This window comes from Diuraphis noxia, unplaced genomic scaffold (assembly GCF_037042655.1).
Source record: "Diuraphis noxia isolate RWA-SAM2 unplaced genomic scaffold, SU_Dnox_SAM2 contig0003, whole genome shotgun sequence".
Taxonomy (NCBI): domain Eukaryota; kingdom Metazoa; phylum Arthropoda; class Insecta; order Hemiptera; family Aphididae; genus Diuraphis; species Diuraphis noxia.
Genome location: NW_028301713.1, coordinates 61,830,591 through 61,850,971, shown reverse-complemented (window position 1 = coordinate 61,850,971; position 20,381 = coordinate 61,830,591). Strand labels below are relative to the sequence as shown.

At 30.2% G+C, this 20,381-nt stretch overlaps 1 protein-coding gene across 1 annotated transcript in view; it reads left to right on the top strand.

The window, feature by feature from the left end:
• Nucleotides 1–20,381, top strand: part of LOC107163636 (SH2 domain-containing protein 5-like) — a 148,518-nt gene that overhangs the window by 111,398 nt on the left and 16,739 nt on the right. The window contains exon 4 of the mRNA XM_089222799.1: nucleotides 7,475–7,621. Within this exon, the coding sequence (XP_089078925.1) occupies nucleotides 7,475–7,621 (147 nt within the window). The remainder of the gene's footprint in view (nucleotides 1–7,474; nucleotides 7,622–20,381) is intronic.

The window sequence follows — 20,381 nt, the reverse complement described above, 5'->3', positions numbered from 1 at the left end:
GGGACGAGGTGAGCTGATACTATTCGTTTTTCCATATAAGTCCACGAAATGATGTATACAATATGCCATATATATAAATGTATGTATATATTATACAGGAACGATGATGAAATACTTTTTTTGTCGGGTTGATTAATGAGCGTGTTTAAGATGTATAATGTAAGGGTGGAGGATTCAAAATTGAACATGTATCAAAATTCGAACACTGTCGGTATAGCGATGGAGGTGGTGGTTGGGATTATAGAGGCGAGTGGAAGTCGGAGCTAACACGAAAAGCAGAGGTAAAGGGCAAGGCGAAAAACAAGATGGCGGTGACGCTAAAGTCTATACCTGGATACCTACCTATAGCTTTTTTCACCACATCCCGCTTCATCCGGTCCAACGCTGGCGTTCGCCTTTCTGCGTGTGCCTCTGTAGAAATCCGCGTGGGGACGTATACCGGCGGCGACGGCGTCTAGCTATCGTTAATTAATCAACCCGTCAAAGGCCTGTATATATACGGATACGACTATCAATCAAACGGCTTTTGACGCTTCCCGCCTGCGCGACGCTTTGCTGCATCAGTGTCTGGCGGCCACGGGCCCTCACCCTACCTTCCATTCTCCTTACCCCATTCTTCCCTTGAGCGTACCGACTACCTCCACATCCCATCCCTTATTCACCTGCACCGCCGCCACCCTCGTATGCATCATGTGGTCTCATCGACACATACACACACACATACACTCGAGATGAACTGTTCACCGAGATAAGCGTCACCCTCCCTGTTACTGTATAATGTTTATAATATGTATAGTGTGTGATAGAAGTCAAATTGAATATTAGACTTATTGTAGCACTATATAGACATAATGTATTAGCGTTATAAGTTATAACCGTCAACGCGTTCATCTAACGCATGCAAATCACTATACCCTTTTCAGAACCTTTCATCTACTGATCAGTAAAATTGCTTTGTTCGAGACAGGCGGTGTAGCCATGTAGGAAGGTTAGGTAGGTATATTATACTTCTAATCATTTATTGTGATTTCCCATCATGAACGATGTATGAGGAACTGTGTGATACTGATCATTGAAAAAACTGTATAAATACATAATAAATTGATATACGTTTATCATTTATGAATAGAATTTTTTAAAAGTAAATGGCAATTTAAATATACATTTAATTATTATAAGACATAGTAGAATCTAAGAGGAGCGAAAAATGCATAACAATTTAACAATGATAATTTTTTGTGTATTCATCATCAGCTTTCTGATCAGTAAAAATGTTTTTATTTTAAACATTGAGAGTGATCTCTGGTAAAAATTGTATTTGGTAAATATGATGTTGTGAAATAAAAAGTAGAAAATTTTTACAACTTTTTAGAAAAAACGAGAATTCGTGGATCCAATTTTCAAAAAAATGTGTTTGTTGGCATTTTCTAGACATTATAAAATTTCAAAATATTTTGACTCATTTTAAGCTATTTATAGACTTTAATTCGAGCTAAAGATAAAATACATTATATTGTTATGCTGAATAAATTAGTTAAGTTCAATTGTTTAACATATTTTACCTATTATTTGACTTGTCTTACATGAATACATAAATATTTAATACTTTTTATCACCATTCAAAAGTAATACTATTCTCTTTTACGATAAAATGAGTTTTATAGCTTATATATCGCTACTGTAGTACCTATACGTATTTTACAGATAAACAGAAAGAAATCTGAAATAGCATAAACAACTAAACTATTTTAAACAGCAAAACTTTTTATTGGTTATGGTATAGCAAACATAACAAATAACATTATCAATATTGGTATTAAATGTAATATTATTCATTGAAAAATCTAATACCTAGGTACCTATACAATTTATTTTGTTTCTTGAGTAACTATTTAATATATTTTAACGACGAATTGTTTTTAAACAACGTAGACTTCTATTTCAAACTTATTTGTTATAGTACCTATAGTTGCAAGTTCAAAATGTAACTTTAGTAAGTAGTAAGTACATTATAGTACAATATGTAAATATAATTTATATTAAATTAATTCGATAAATCCTTAACTTTTGACTTTTTAAGTTTAAACATTTTGAATTTAGAATAATTTTACAAGACTATTACAAAGAATTACCTTAACATTAGATTATTGTGTAGTAAATAGTTACTTTGATTATATGATGTATTCGAAGGTTTTATATATTTTATTTGTTATTCTGTTACGGAAAAAAAATTTAAAAAAAAAATGCAATGTCACCCTTTTTAATTGGGTGTTCGCCATACAGCGGCATGCGCAGTATTTCGTACTCGTATAATAGTTATTTTAAGTAAAATTGTAGTAGATATTCATTCCGTATAAAGAATAGTATAGAAAAATAAAAAATCACAACTCGAATATCATAATGAATATTCCATGAATATTATAATACGATATACTAAAAACACTAGTTGCATAATAATTATCTTATAAATCATATTATTGTTATATTTTAATATTAAAATACCACCAGTTACTATTGGGTAATTAGACTTACGAGTTCTGTGTAAAAAAAAAAAAAAAAAAACGTTCAGGAATAAGGACAACAATGTGGCTGTGCATGATTGAACGATAAACAACATGTAAAGACTTATGTGGAAAAACTCTGAATAGTCAATGACTCCTGCAACGATGGCGACGAATCTAATAATATACCTACGTATGATAGTATTGAAAATGTGTTTGCCGAGGCGAAATCCGTACGGTATTACGACCACAGAACTCACGGTTTTGTTCGTCAAATTGAATATTATACATGTACACAATACATGTACATATTATTATTAAATGTGCAATTCTATCGTATACCTACATATTGTTATTATTATTATATATTATGCTATGTGGATGTAATATATTATAATATTGCGTATATGTATCTATATTGTATAGGTACCTACGGGCTACGTTTTTGTTCCAATTGAAATTATCTCTCAGACATTTTCCGCAACGAAACCTGCAGCGACCACGTAAACACTATTTATATATTATATATAACGTTATACAGCGTGGTGCATTCAGTGAGCATATATTAGGTTTGCAACCGTTTTTCATCCTTATTAATTATGTAATTATTTAAATTATTTTGATATTTTCACTGTCATTTAAAGAGTTCCCCGTGACGACACAATGTTCTTTGTTTCAACAATCGAGAGAACCTTATTATCTTTTACTGTAGATTATTGGTAATTTTTCGAAATGGCCATTATTGATGTAGGCATCTAAATAATTGTTATTCGAACGAGCAGTTCCTGAGTGACTTAGGTTTATGAACTATGTGGGCCATGGTCATACCATTTATACATAAAATATAAAACATATAACATTATTTTAATGACTCATCAGTCATCAGTCATTATACTCTGAAAAATATATCTATGAATTATAAAACGCTAATCAAATACATTAGTGATAACTATGATTTTCAAATACCTAGTCATTAATCCGAATATTTGAAAGGGTTAAATACCATATTTAAGCATACTTGAAAATTCCAAAAATCAGAATTTGAATAAATGCATAATTAATAAAGAATATCTACAATAGGGGTGAGCATGCTTGACGAATCACCCTGTATACACACATATTATATACTACAACAATTGAAATCCTTCACACGCGCCCCAAGACCATTCAACGTTATGCCGGTAGTAGCAGAACCCTTTTGCTGCCGATGCTCACGACACATATTATAATAGACCATCCGCGTCTGAGAATATTCAAACGAACACATATTTTATCCCCATTTTGTTCTCCCTATCATAGCCATGCCCTCCTATCCTCGAGTGCATATAAATGTAGATATTTTTTTAACTTATTTTCCACCTCACCGCTTGATCAGTGGCTGAGATGACATGCGGGACGGGGACGGAAATAAATCGCATTCTGTGTATAATGTATATACCATATAATATGTATTTATCTTTTTATGCGAATTTACCGCGCGACAACAATCCGTGTACATGAATAATGTATAGGCGTAACACACAGGAACTGACGTTTTTCTTAAGCTCCGCTTGCGTGTTTGTATATTATTATTATTATTATTATTATTATTATTGTTATTTATTATTATTATTATTATTTTTATTTTTATTATAGAAAAGTCTGATCGTATCGAAATTTGATGTCCGTGAAAATTCGTCGCGTTGCATATTATAATATTTTGTTATTGTTGCAGCGTGTTTTTTTTATCATAAAGCGTTTAAGTGACGGGACGTGTAGCTGCGAAACGTGGGGGGCTAGACGGCACACTAGTATGGTTTTACAGTGGGAAAAAAAGGTGGACGGATAGAGAAAGTGGGGACAGTGAGTATAGACGACTTGAGTGTTTGAATCTTTTAAGAATGATCGTTGAAAAATTCATGACTTTTGATTCTATTTTAAGTCGATTTATTTCTATAATTGACATCAAATCTCAAATCGTAATACATTTTCTTACACTTTTATTCGTTAATCACTGGAAGCACTTTTTTTATATGGGTTACTATGTATGTGGACATCATGTATATATAAACCCGATTAACGTCGTAGATATTTAAAATAATTTTGTAAATAATTTATGCAAACGATTGATTTTGCAGTAGCAGCTTTCCTACGAGTGCTGTCCATTAATTTCCGGAAAGACATTCCTTTTAACTGGTTTTTTTTTAAGTACAATCCGCCCAGTAACCGGCCGTACTGGCATGTTAGATATTTGGATTCAAAAACTCTAAGGGCTTAAAATGACGATCTAGGTGGATGTAATGATACCGCATTCGTTTATGCGCATCAAAAATTTACTCTCGTCAAAATATCGAATGATCGGGTGATCGGTGACCATCACAGGAAACAAGAATAATTCCAATCTTACTGCCTATATAGATATACTTTTTATTTATATTTTATATGAAGTATTCAATCTTTTATTTATTTATTTAATCTTTCATATATTTTAGGATATTCAAATTACAAGCAACTTTTTTAAAAATGTTTATTAAAAAGAACACAATATCACCAAAACAAATAGACAATATGACTCTCAAAATCGAATATGACTATAAAATATACTTCTGGAAATTAATGATTCAACAAGAAATCGAGATTATTAATTAATAATTAATAATTACTCGTATTATAAATATTGTGGAATAGCTGATAATTTATACTATTGTTTTTGTTATTAAGCAAACATTTCGACGTTTATTTATAAAAAATATCGTATTTTTCAAATAACATATTTAATTAATTTAATTAAATTTGTTGTTTATAAATAGATTAATTTTACAGACAATATCTCGTCCGGAAAAGTAAAAAAGGTAATAAAATCACCCTCGATGAATATTTATTTTACAATTCAATTAGCATTAAAACAAATAAAAAATTTAAGAGGGATTTATACGACATTTCTCGCAATGTTATTAAATCTAGGGGAAAATTAAAAATATACCTTACAACACGTGCCTGCCTATAAGTATTCTTGATTATGTTGTATTAAAGAATACATACATTATACACATATAACTACATTATATAGAACGTCTGAAATATTTTATTTTTAAACTAAAAATAAACAACTTTGATAGCGATAAAATTTATATAATTAATATTCTTCACATAACTGTTGTATATTTTTTCGTTTAAAAAAATACAACGCATATCCATGGCTAGGGGAGCAATATTTTTATTCTCTTCATTTACGTGATTCAAATTTTTGACATTGTTTCTAGCAAATATTAATTAATATTTAGTTCGATACGATAATATTTAATCGTACTCTGTGGACGGAAGCATCGATATATTATGCATATATAGTAATTTTTACTGGCGGGGATATTTGTACGGATTTGGACCTTTTTTTTTTAAATGGAAAACATGATTTATTCATCGGTCAAGGGTCGTGTTTTATGAATCAGTCAACTATAGCAAAAATACCGATTAGAATGCTCTCGATGACGTTTAATTTAAAAAATGTTCAGTAATCAATATTTACTCATTATCTGGGTAATTATAACGAAGTTTCGTTGAAATCAGTACACGACATTTTCGAATATCAGTATCACTACGAGTTTCGCAATAAAATCTTAAAATCGATATTAAACGCACACATGCATAACGTTAAAAACAATTACATTTTATTTTAGTTTATTATCCTCTTGTAACCTAACCTAACCTTCAGGTACAAAAGTAATTAAAAACTTTTTTTAATAGTATTGTATTATGGAGTAAATTTATTTTGAATATTTAATATAACATATGAAATGTGGTTCCCGAAAAATGCATATATCTGCACTCTTATCAAAAAATACGAATATAATGAACTTTCGTAATTATTCATAACTAGATAAACACTTAAACGTAAAATGTATTTATAAATCATACAATAGTTTTATAAATTGTTATTAAATAAAATATATTCATTGTACAATGTACTTATCAAAAAGTTTATATAATACCTATTGTTCATAATTATTAATACACTTTATGATATGCTTTAATCTCTTATTATGCTCTTATGTTCAGAATATTGTTTTCCAGTCAACAAGATAATAACGTCTTATGAAATTTCTACTTATATGCATATCCTTTTTGTTTTTAAAACGAAATATACATATATACAGACTGTTAGTGTAGTTAATAAATTATTCAATTAGATACAAACCGGCTCAACTATAAATTTCCTATAAATAAGAATTTAAATTTATTTTTACGTATTTTTTATACTTATGAAGCGTTCAAGTTTTAAACATGTTAATCTTTTTTTTTACCTACTACAACAATCATGTCAGAAATATTATACAGACAACCACACACTTTTGAATTTCGACACAAATCATACTAAAAAACAGTTGTATTCATTCACCACGTCATCATAATTAAGAAAAAAAATTCTATAATAAGAATTAATGATCAAACTCATAATATTACACTTAATGGATGCTTATAAACCTTATATTATACCCAATTAGAAAAACAACAGGATTATGATGAAATCAGTTCATATAATATTGGAATTATTATTTATCATGACGACAGTGAAGTTGATTCATGAATCATTTTGCTATTTTGTCAGTATTATAAATTAGTATATAGTACCTTAATAGTGAACATATTTCGTGTTACAATTTAAACATGTAATACGACGTATATAATATATAATTTATTTGTGGGTTATACGCCCAGTGTGCGGTATACGTCGGAAGCTGCTGGGATGAACGCGCAGGAGAACGAGGAAATGAAAATGTCTTCAAATTCAATTTCTCCGGCTTCTCGGCGTGGTTTTCGATCACATTGGTATTATCAACGACAGCAGGAAATTAATTCATTTCCTGCAGCAGAATCTACCCACTCGTTTCACTTCCGGACACTACCTAGCTAATCTGCAACCCTTTTTGATAAAAACAAAAAACCGAAAAACGTAATGGGTTTTTTTAATATTTTTTTTCCAATTCTCATTTCAGGAAGTGTTGATGGCTCACGGACTCTGGAGAGTATCGTACGCTACGTGTGATCCTGGTTGTAAACAGTTTTGTTTCCTGGCAAGACAACCGGGTGGTCATATCAACAAACAGTACTGTCATTTGTTTGTTACAAAGACGGCTGAACAGGTAGATATACGATTTTAATTTTTTTTTAATTAAACCCCATGTTACAAGAAGGGGGTGAGTAAACGACATGGTCGTCGTGGTGTGCAATAAAACGACATTTTACTTGACAAACAAGTAACGATTTCTCAATCAGTGTCAGTAGAAATTAATGTTCACGTTCCACGTCCCCGGTGACGTAAGTGGGCTCAAGTAGACGGAAAACGAGAGTTGACATTAAAGAAAAAGAAAAAAGACTAAAATGCAATTTGATTCGTTTTTAGTTTTATATAATTTTGCAAACCTCTGATGATCACGCCTCACGCGCATAACAGTGTAGTAAAATTGCATACACAGTGCGCCGGGTTACAGATTACCAATTATTTGATTAATAATTTATTATTATAATAATTATTTATAAGATTTATTTATTATTTTCAATCTCGACTAATAAGAGATATTGAAATGCTCCAATATTTTTTATTTTTTTTAAATATTCAAAAAACAGGTAAATAATATTTTTTAAATACAGTATACGAGTTAAACATATAATTATTTAGTATGAATTATGTCAATTAATAACCACAGTTCAAGAAAATTATTGAACTTAAAAAAAAAATAATTAACAATTATTTTCTAATCAACAAAAACAGATTCTTAGTACATTTTTAAAATCGAATAGATTAATTCTATACATAGAACCTTTTAGTTGTTTCTATATATTTTTTTACATAATTTGTGTTAGAAGTTACTTGTTATGAATTTACAAGATTTGACGATAAAAAAGATATTGTGTCATTATTTAAAAACAAAATAATCTAACTGTAGGTACCTACTATAATTTTTAGATTTGTTGATTTACTTTTGTTGTCAGTTACTATCTATAACTCTCCCTAAAATATTTTAGTAGAAAATATTGTACATGCTGGGGATAAAATACATCAAGGAAAATCTTAATCCTACCTCCACTCAGAAACATTATTCATGGACAATATTTAAATACACGACACTGACACTACTCTGTGTTCTATATTATTACGTATTATATTTTACGACAAGCGCCGGACCGAACGCTGTCTATTGTGATTAAGCCCGGGCGATGTGGCGGGGTAAAGGTACCTTTGGGACGGATGAGGTAATTAATTTTCTCGTCACGCGTATACTTATTAAGTATTTGTAATATACATTGTACATATAGGATAATCCCTGATCGAGCTATCTCGGCTCTTGTGTCCAAGACACTCGACGACGGATTCGCGATTTGATTGAAACGTTCTCTGTCGCAAAGACTTTTGTCTGGATTATACGATAAATGTGCCTCACCGGCCTTTAAATTACCGTAGATGGTCTCGTCGTTATATTTTCTTCTCGTGTTCTTCCACCATTAGTTCGCGTCTCACGCCGATAAAAAACAGACGATTTTCTCGAGACTTAGTATATTAAGCGACAATGATTTGTATACACGTCGGAGTGTAATAATGTCGTGTACATCATTCGCGTCATAGTCATGCAAGGACCGTAGGGTGGATGCCCAACTACCACTTTTTTTCCATTCTCGTGTCTCATATCCCTCATCAATTTTATTTTTAAGTAACTCTATCCCACTTCAATCCATTTCACACACTTTGTAGTAAATCCTAACGATAAGATTGGATTAATTATGTATTTATTACTCCAAACAAAAATATAAATTGTACTAAATTGTTTTCATTTTGTTTTGTTTATTTATTTATTTTTTTTTTGTTTTCCCAAAGCGTAAAAAGTAAATTATCTAAAATGTATACTTGAATTTGAATTTATGTTAGTATTGAAAAATATTAGTATAGTAAAATATAATAAATGTAAACATATGTTACACAATTATCATTATTTCATACCCATTCATTCAATTCCATCATACTATTCGATAACAGCGACCACATAAACTTAAAATATAAACAACATATTAATGAACCTAACCCAGGGGTTAGGTAAGTTATACTACTATGGTTTCCACATCAGTTGTGAATCTTGTGATACAGGTACAACGGAAAAAAAGGAGAGCAAATTTAAGGTTCGGGCAATATAGGTCGAACCGATATCTCACTAAATACTATTTCAAATATGGTGCTTTAGTTTATAAGTAATTATAAGAAAAATTACTATAACGTTTAGTTGTTAACGGTGTTAACGCAGTATTTAAAATAGTAAAATATCTTATAATTATCAATTTTTAAGCTGCGAGTATACGTATTCAACTTACAGATGCAAATGTTGTGTCTTATGCCCTCTGTTTAATATATCCACCAGTAAGTACCTAAATTTATGTACATCAAACATATAATTCGTTTGGGTGTGGGTATGCCGTGAAAACAATGGTACAGACGTTTTCACTGTAAGTCCATTTCATTAGCTAAGTATCCAAAATTAAAAATTCATAAATAAATTGTACCACCAATTAAGCACAAAATTAAAATAATGTGCAAATCGCCTGCACAGAAAGGTTGTTTATTAAGATTTTCGCTTATGAATTTATAAATTTGTGGAGCCCTATATAATGTTGACGGACTTCACCACCGTTAAGAAAAAACAAGTCACGTCTGAGTAGAATACCAAAGTCTTTGGTAAAATTAGTTTTGTTTTATCAGACAAAAAAAAAAACAATAATATAAATGTCTGAACGCTGTGCCGGAAGTTATTAGCTAGCCTATTACTGGTATAGTCATGGTATTTTCACAGTTTAAGGTCGTATCCGCTTGGTTGGCCGATGACATTAAACATTAACAATAACTATTCGAGGTACTCTTTATCACGCTTTTATATAATATTATGCTAGACAACTAAAATTCCGTTCGCTAAACCAATACCGCGTGCAGTTGCACATAATGAATTTTGCCGGTGAAAAAACAAGTCATTTAATTATTACTTATATATTATGTGTATAAGTAAAATACGTGTGTCGAATACTAGTGTGTGTTCAAGCCTTCAAGGATTAGTCGACCAACTCAAACTCCGTCGCGAGAAAATATACCTAACCCGTAACCGACTGGTAAACACATATATAGTATAGGTATGTGAGACTCGTATGTTATGTACATAGTTTTTCACATAAGAAATGCGAATGAAATAAAATGTATATATGCACGTTAAGTCACATTGAATTTATTATAAGACTTGAAACGATCCACTTCTACAATGTATACACTGTACATAATCATCGAGATTCGATTTTTGATTTCCCTCGCCTTTTTTCTTTACTTATTTTTACAAGTGAACGCCACCGCCTCCACACATCGGAATCGCCATCTGATGTGATATATTCGCATTCAGAGACGGCGAGGAAAAAGTACCATCATGACCAACAAAAACATTAAAAAAAAAATATAATAATAATATACATAATGCTCGGGCTTCTTTAATAATACAATTTCCGGTCTGGTCACGGAGCTCGCTAGGAACGATTGCGGTTTACTTTTTGATTAGAAACGGCGTGACGCGAATCGTTATGGCTGCACTAAAATGTTTAAGTCGTCTTGCCAAATATTTACTAAATGGAACGAAAAATACATTTTGTTCATTTGGTCGTGTTATAATTTACAATAGCCACCGTGGACCAGAAATCATTACATCTTGCGAGTGCTCATTAAAACTGTATAGAAAACGAGGGCGCTTGTGTTTTTAACGAGTTATAGAAATAATCACGTCCCGCGTGCCGTTATAACCGTAATGGGTTGCGAGTAGATTTATAAATTTGTTAAGCTTTTAAGTGGTTGATAACATCATTGAATATTTGCATTTCCGAGAATTATAAATTTGTAACTTGTGTAAATAAACTACAATAAAACGCAAACTTTTCATAAAAATATTTAAATATATAGTACGGGTAACTATAAGAATCATGTGAATTGCTTTTTAAAACACTATGTCTGCTCTCTGTTAACATATTTCGTAATTTATAATTACATTTCGGAAGTCTAAAAAATACAGACACATAAATACAATTCATATGATTATAATTCCTATGTATATTCAACTATATTATACATACAAAATAATCATAATATTATGTTACGGTTCGATCAAAATGAAATAGCCAATGATTTTTTAATACAAATGTCTGTACAGTTTATTTGCAAGACGTTTTCAAGTAGTTGTAATAATTATAGTAAACTTTGTATAATAAAGTTATAGTGATCTATTAGGTGTTCGTATTTTTCATAAAACGATCAAGATCTAATATTGTGCGATGAATAAATAAATATTTATTTCATACATTTTAGACAATACCTAATGTGAATAAAATAACAAAACCACAACAGACGAAAAATTAACTATGTAATTTTATAATTAATTATTTCCATTAAAGACAAATAATAATAAACATTAATTATAATATCGATTTATGGATGAATTCGCTAAAGTGTAGCAAACAAAGCTATTTATGATAAAATTAATAATATATTTTTTCTATAAAAGTAATAAATGTCTAAACGGCTAATTAAAATATCAAATTCAAACCATAGTTATTATATGAACCGAATTTAAAAGCCCTCAAAACACTCAAAAAATATATTTTCAACACGATAACGCTCTAAAAATTACCACAATTTTTTTGTAGGGACACAATAACGCAACGAATAGGAAAATGACAGTTAAACTTTTGGAATTTTCTACACTTTACCTTAGTTGTATAACAATAATATTAAACTTAGACTCGCACAATAAATAAATAGTATCGATGGCAATAGATAAAGATGTTATCGCTTTTAAGCTTTTGAGTATAGAATAATTTATATTAGGTACAAATGCAAAATAGATACCTAAAAACTATTAAAATTAATATTATGAAATGATTTGATGTAAAATTATTATTTTAATCAAATGACTTGAAGATGCTAAACAACAAACTCCAAAAATGGAAAAACATCCAAAAAAGAACAAAAAAAAAAAAAATACGAAATAAAAGTTTCACCTTTGAAGTATCTGTTACATGAAACGATTTATGTACTCAATGAGAATTCATTGGACTAGAGCACAACAAAAATCACTTTGCATCGAAACGCAAGTCCTAATGATTATACATATACACGACACACCTACTGGATACTATATAGAAGTAATTACAAGATAATTACAAACTTGTGAATACGAGAAGATATATTATCAATTAAATAATATTACTGACGCATATAAGCTTAGAAGATTTAAATTGTTATTACTGTTGTAATATTATAATTATTGGAAATTATATTGGAAAATAAACAAGTTTTTCAATAATATATAAACGCGAAGTCAAGTTAAATGTCTATTCGCGCGTATATAGATATGATTTATACCTACACCAGAGACACTGGTATTTGAAATTTTCATATCATGTCATAACTCATAAGTAATTTAATATATGGATAATTATACATAATACTCATAATTGTATAGTTAAATAATATGCATTAGTAGTAGCCAAGATTAAACTAAGTGGTTCTGCAGTGGTTATAGTAGTAAAAGTTAACCAACGTTGAGTTTCTAAAAAAACCGGAATAAGGATAAACTAAAATCTGGAAAAATAGATACAAAATTATTTCTTTCGATCATTTTTTCGTAATAATATATTAACGCACAATACAATTTACATAAATTTAATGACTCGATATTTTAATTAAAATTATTAAAACAATGCATATTCTCAGAAAAATATCAATGCCCAACATTGTAATATAACTTTTAAATATGCTTGTAAAAAAACTTAAGATATGTGATTCTATTTCTAATTTCTATCGTGATTTAAATTTCAATATACAATTTAATCTACTAATATAACTTTTCACATATTTTATAATTTTTACTACAACTCATTAAATTCAATTTAGGCATACTTAAACACGGATGTTTGCCTTTGGTTTCTTGGACGTAATCGTTAAATAATAATTAACAAAACTGAAAAAATGTAAGTAAAAGATTCAGAATTAATCAACAATCGCTGTAATATTTTTCTGATAAGTTAAATATAAACTTAATGTAGAAAAAATATTTATTTATCTTATCTTATCATTCTAGATCTTATATGTTTTGTAAAGATGCTTGATCTAATAATATAATTAATTTAAAAGATACAATTTTCGAAAGCTCATACTACTATATTAAATTTAAAATTCAAGAAGTACAAATTCATTGTTTACTTGTCTCATATATCCTTAAAATTTCAGTATTTCGTAGATTTTAAATAAGTTTTAGTAGGTAAATATTATCCTCCATCTCCATACCACCTATTCTAGAAACATATTTTTCAGTTTTTTTTTTTTTTTTCATTGGTTATGTATGGCAGTTTTAAAAATACTTCCAAACAAGTCTATTCACATAAAAAGTGCATAAATAACTTTAAGGAAATGAACAACATTATTAAGTTTTAAATGTTCCTATATACTTTGAAAGTGTTTACGACGAGCAAAGTTTTTAACTACTCAGCAGAGTAAAAAAAATAAAAATGTCAACTTTCGTGTACTCAACAAATTGCAGTGCAAAAAAAATCCGATGTATCTATCTTGTGAAATTTTCTCCAACCTCTATTATCAGCCAAACCTATCAGACTGAACGTGAAAAACGACAATACAATTCGGCAGTGTGTATAACAATAAAAAAAGGGGTCCGTCGTCCCTGGGGGAATCAAGAAGGTGAGACAATTTTTTTCTTTTACTTTTTTATAAGTGCTCCATCTCCAAATTTCAATTTGATCGTCGTGTCTATCTTGAACAGAAGAAATCAGAGAACGACACAACGCGTAAACTAACTCGATGTCCATAACGCCACAATGATTAATACTCACGGCTACTATCTGAGACGATACAAAATAATGTACACTAAGTGTGCCATTCTCCAGGTTACTCCATAGTCGAGACGACGACGGTCCAGGCTCGGCGTGTAGGAAAGGGGGATGGGAGAGCTTTAATCCTCCCTAAAAATAGTACTGCCCCATCACCAACCCTCCCACTGAAAAACGTAACAGATTACAGAACGTCACATGTTATTTTTATAACATCTAAATCGTTAATTTTATCAATTGTTTTTTTTTTAAACATTGATTATCATTTGAATAAAAACTTCTTTGAATATTTTGATGATTTTAAATGTTTTTACCACAGTCAAATAACGAAATGACCTATTTTTAAACAAACAATAATAATATTACATAAAGAGATTAGTTTAATACATTTAGATTTCTTGTGGTTTTATAATAATTATTACTATGCTGGCAATTATCAATGCGTTTTATTTGTATAGCATTTAGCTTATACTCAAATACTAAATACAGTGATTGATTAAATGTTTTATAATTAATATTTTTAAAACGTTGTTAATTACTCAAAAGAAAGTGCATACATGTCATATTATCTATTTAGAACTATTAGAATACCGATATAAAACTACTGAGAGTATTTTAAAAAATTTAATGAGTGCCACATATGCAACTATAGCAATGTTATATTAAAGTGAATAATAAAAATTTACCTGAGTAATCAAAAAGTTTTTGAAAAAATCATAGCCCATGTACAAAGAGTATCTGCTTCAGTCAGTACCCATGCAGTAAACAAATTCTAATGCCTGCAGTGACGTTTGACGTTCGCCATGGCCCGTGCCCGATGGCGCAGCTGTTCCAACCGGTAGCGCCGACACCGTGATTAGTACCGTTTGCTGTATAATTTCAGTATAATGATACAGAAGTGATTTTTGCTAAATATTATTATTACAATAGTTTAATGATTAACCTTACGAATTTTGCATGCACATTATTACAAGGACGTTACAAAACTGATATTATATAGGTATGCGAATTGCACGTTAAGTTTGGTTGTTGTCTTCAAAAATCGAAAATTATTCCTACAAGATATTTATGTTATAAAGTTTGGTACTATTCGTGTTCCATCGTAGCAATAAAATTCACAACATTTAATCACGACACAACTTTAAGTCTTTAAACCGTATTTTGTACTCATTATGCACGATTGCCGTCCGAACGATAACTGAATGCAACTTTTATCGATAGTTAATAATACAGTGTGATAACAATAAATGAAAACACTCAATAACTATGTGCAGGCTTCATATATTTCAATTCTGTTTTTTTGGCTTACTTATATACATTATTATACACATTTTCAAATAATTGGACTATGTTTGTCACAATTAATTTTGCACATGAGCACAAAAACTTTTTTTTTAATGACATGGCCTATTTTTGACCACAAATTATTTTATTTTTTGTATTTATTAATGAATTTTAGTGGTTGAATTTATTTTCTAAGTTAAAAAATGGCCGAGTTATAAAAACAATTTGATTTTATGTTATTTGCACGGATATAACAGATTATAAAATACGAGGGCCACACTTCTATGATGGTACTCATAATGGAAGACGATTATATAACGATTTTTTACTAAATGAGCTCCCAAATATATTAGATGACTTTCCACTAAACATAAGAGCAAATTTAATGTTCCAACGAGACGGAGCTCTAGCCCACAATGCCAATATTGTTCGCAACTGCCTCAATTGATATTTTCCAAATCGGTAGATAGTAACTATTATGGACCAGTTCAGTGGTCACCTAAGTCACCAGATCTTACACCACTAGATTACTTCCTATGGGGTCACTTGAAAACGATGGTGTATGCCAATCCACCCACGTTTCTTCTTGATTTGAAAAATAAAATAATTGCAGTATGTACTCAAATTACAAAAGACCAAATTATTTCTGCAATTATAATCAAGAATTCTTAATTCATATTGAATGTTGTTTACAGCATCATGGTGCACAAATCGAATTTTTTCGAAGTAATTTTTTAGATAAATAAAACTTTTACTAATAATAAAAAAAAAACAATTATTATATTATTATTTTTATTAATACGTATTTATTATTAAGTATTATTAACTACGTATTTTATAATCTGCTATAGTCGTGCAAATTACATAAAATCAAATTGTTATAACTCAACCACTCGGCCACAAGCTAATAGTAGGTCGGTCGGTCGGTGGAAAATATTTACAAAATTCGTAATAATTGAAATATTTTATGTGGCTTGGTGGTCGCAGCTGCTAGCTCCCTGATGGGTGACCAAACGGGATTTTCAGCAACATATTCTTTTCACACATACACAAATACGTATTACAGCCCTAAAACTTAAAAACCTACATACAAATACATAAAAATCCCCTACCGTACCACCCTAACCCAAATGGCCTAGTTGTCACGGGTTCCCCATAAAATAAAAAATATATATATTTTATGAATTTGAAGAAAAATATGGTTGGGTTAAGAATAAGTACGAAAAATGCACACAAACAGTCAAACAATCGTACACGTATTATTACTTGAAACGGCTACCGTGTTCGTGGAACATTTATATAATTATAATTTATGGGTATGACAACTCTATGGTGTACAATGCGGGTAATAATATACCAAATCTTAAACGAACAAATTTTTATCGTACCCAAAACAGTGACGTGTATGTATACTAATGTATGGTGTAAAAAAATAAACAAATAAATCCTGGAAAACCGGTCGGTCGCGCGACGTCCAAAATCGAAACAAGACCCGCGACTGTGACGACTCCTTCGCCGCCGCCACAGCGTCCGGGTTACCGCCGCGTAGGTCATAATTATTACACACACACACGCACAACAATGGAGGTGATGTCCGCCGCCGGCCGATTACTGTTCTCGTCCTTTCTCCTTCCACATCATATATATATATAGCCATATAGGTATATTATTATTGTTATACATCATCATAAGGTATGTACGCGTTCAGTATATATAATTACTGGTCTAAATGTGTGTATAATATTATGTTTTTGTGTATATCCAGGTATGCGTTTGTGTTTAATACACCTATATATGTAATATTATTACTGTACACAAACTGACTTACAAGCCGTCCAGCGACATGGGCTACCGGTATTTTATTATATTATTTATTATTATGCATTGGCCGCGCGTCTCTCCGTGGCGTCAGAGTAACCCGGTCATTAAATCCGTTCGGTGGCGCGTCATAAATTCCGGGTGCATATTAATTATAATTATAAATTATAATTAATACTCGGACAGTTTTCAATGTCGTATTTTTCTTGAGAAAAAAAACGCATATGATTAGGTCCCTGTATGTTTTTTTGGTTTTTTTACATTCATAAAGTATTTGAAACCGTTATACGAATCTTCAAAAAAAAAAAAATAAGCTACTGAAACACAAGTTAGAAACTAAGGTTGGCTTTCTTTTGTTTTTTGTTTCTTTATCGTGATGTTTAACAACCGCATACACATTATCCGAATACCATCATCTTTAAACTTCGTTCGATGATTATATTGTATCATGTTACGAACCGACTGCGGTGATGTTTGTCAAGAATGTCCGCAGGCATTCGATACATTCCACAAATATTTTATAAATTTATAATATTTTATAAATTCGATCAATACCTACATAAGTAAAAGTCACATGACTATCATATATTTATAATATAAATTGTACAGAATATTGTACTCACCAACAATGTTCATTATAGACAATAATCGCTTTTTTTTTCTGATTAAAATAACATTTAGACGCAATGACAATCTAGTGGGTATATACACTCTCGTTGTAAAAAGATCACGGACAATCATATATTATGGAAGTGCTACTATATTTTCTTTTATCGATAATATTTGCAGTGTACAACCAACCAGCAACATTATAACCTATAGGTACACCATGTGATGTTTAAGGCGATAATATCGTGTTGAAATCGAATCCAAGTGGTGGATAACAGCAATCGGGAGTAACTCAAGGAAGTGGGTTCCCCACTAATTAATTCTATAAATAAGGTGTTATAAGCCATAACGAAATGGGGTTAATTAGTCACCATAAAGCATAAATTTGATGAAACAATTCTATGTAAAAAAGTGATTAAAGTAACTTGTATGTGATAAGTGGATACCACATATATTTTCAAAAAAAAAAAAATCACAATATAGTTATTTGTCTTTTTTTCCTGTGAAAAACTAGTGGCGACTATATGCGAGTAAACGAGTCGTAGGCTTGTCGGTAGTTCTAAACTATTTCCCAGTTCAACTATAAATAAAATAACTCAATAGTAGAGTTCCGGTGACGAGTCGTAAATCGTGACTGATCGAACTTTGAAACAAAAGGTTTTTATGTGTGCGGTGTGGGAAAGTTACTTTTCCGAACATAGCAATTGCTCTCCATGTATACTTTGTTTTAACAGAATCAAATCGTAATAAAGAAAACACATTAAAAAAAAAATATCAAAATTATATTACAAATTAAAATGATGCATAACTATTAATCGTCTAATTATATTATCCATCCCAAATATAAAAAGTGATAGAATCTTTTTTTATTAATTATATACGAAATCTATTTATTTTGTTGTAACAAAAAATATAGGTAATGGTAGAGAACTTTTCGCTATTACATTTATTATTATTTTCTATACATCATACATGATCACATCGTTAAAATATTTATACCAATAATTATTTTAAGACTTGTGTATATTTATATCAATAAGAACGTATTCACACCATTTTACGGTACCTAAATTTATAAGTTAATGAGATTGATGCAATTTGTTCGTCAAAAATTAGTTCAACCCACCAAATTACGTAATTAATTACCTACCCCCTACCGAGATAATAGTAGAAAACATGTAGTATAACATAAACTGTCTTTAAAAATAGTTGTTGATAATTTGATGTACATATTTACTTTGCTCACAATTGTTTTTTAATTTATCGTTAAGTTTAAATTTAACACATTTGTTTCAACTGTTATCAGTGACCTACTCATTATTGAAGTACACTCGAAATTTAATATACATAGCGGAGTTATAGATTCTCAGTTTTTAGGATAACATTTTAAAGCTGCTAAACCAACGCTAAAATAAAAAGTCTTCGCGGTTATGGCTCACACGAGGCGGAACTCTTAATCCAGCCATGCACAGCCTGCAATGGCACTTTAGTCTTTAATCGAATTGTCCATTATATATTATACTTAATGCACCTATACCTATTACCGTTATAAATGTATATTTTACTACAACAGTACAATTTCAAATTCTGTTCGACCATGTCGTACAACAGTATCGAAACCGGCTTTTTGCTTTTGATATAATATTTCAGTAAACGTGTTGCTTTGAATATCGCGTGAATCGTTGTTATGTTAATATGTTATTATTGTTACATTTTAATAATTGGTTAGAAGAATGACTTGAATGACCAGAAGCATTTTGAAACTCGTCGACTCAATATAGCCGTTCTCTAACAAATAAAAACACCAGTAGTTATACGGCCTCTGTTACACCGTAATATCAAATTTCATTACAACGTAAAAAACAATCCACCTGCACCTCCCGACTACCAGGGACATTTACAATTTTACCTCCAACGTGTATTATAAATCGTAATTCGATCAAACGTAATCTTATCGCCGAGGTCATTAATACAATGCAATTGAGCACAATAAAAGATTTTTAATTCAACGATTATGTTACCATTATAAATAAGCTATACTTAAATATATTGTAATCGTATTTTTTTTTTAAAGAATTAAAATTTCACACGCAAATTACTTGAGACCGGTTCAATAATAATTTACAATAATTGTAAATCATTTTAATGCATATTATTACAATTGCTCATTACTCAAATTAACCAAAATAATATTGATATTCTGCTAAGCAGCCCAATTATATTTTTTTTTAATCTATTAAGCTATAAACAAATAAATACATATAACTGGTAAAAATA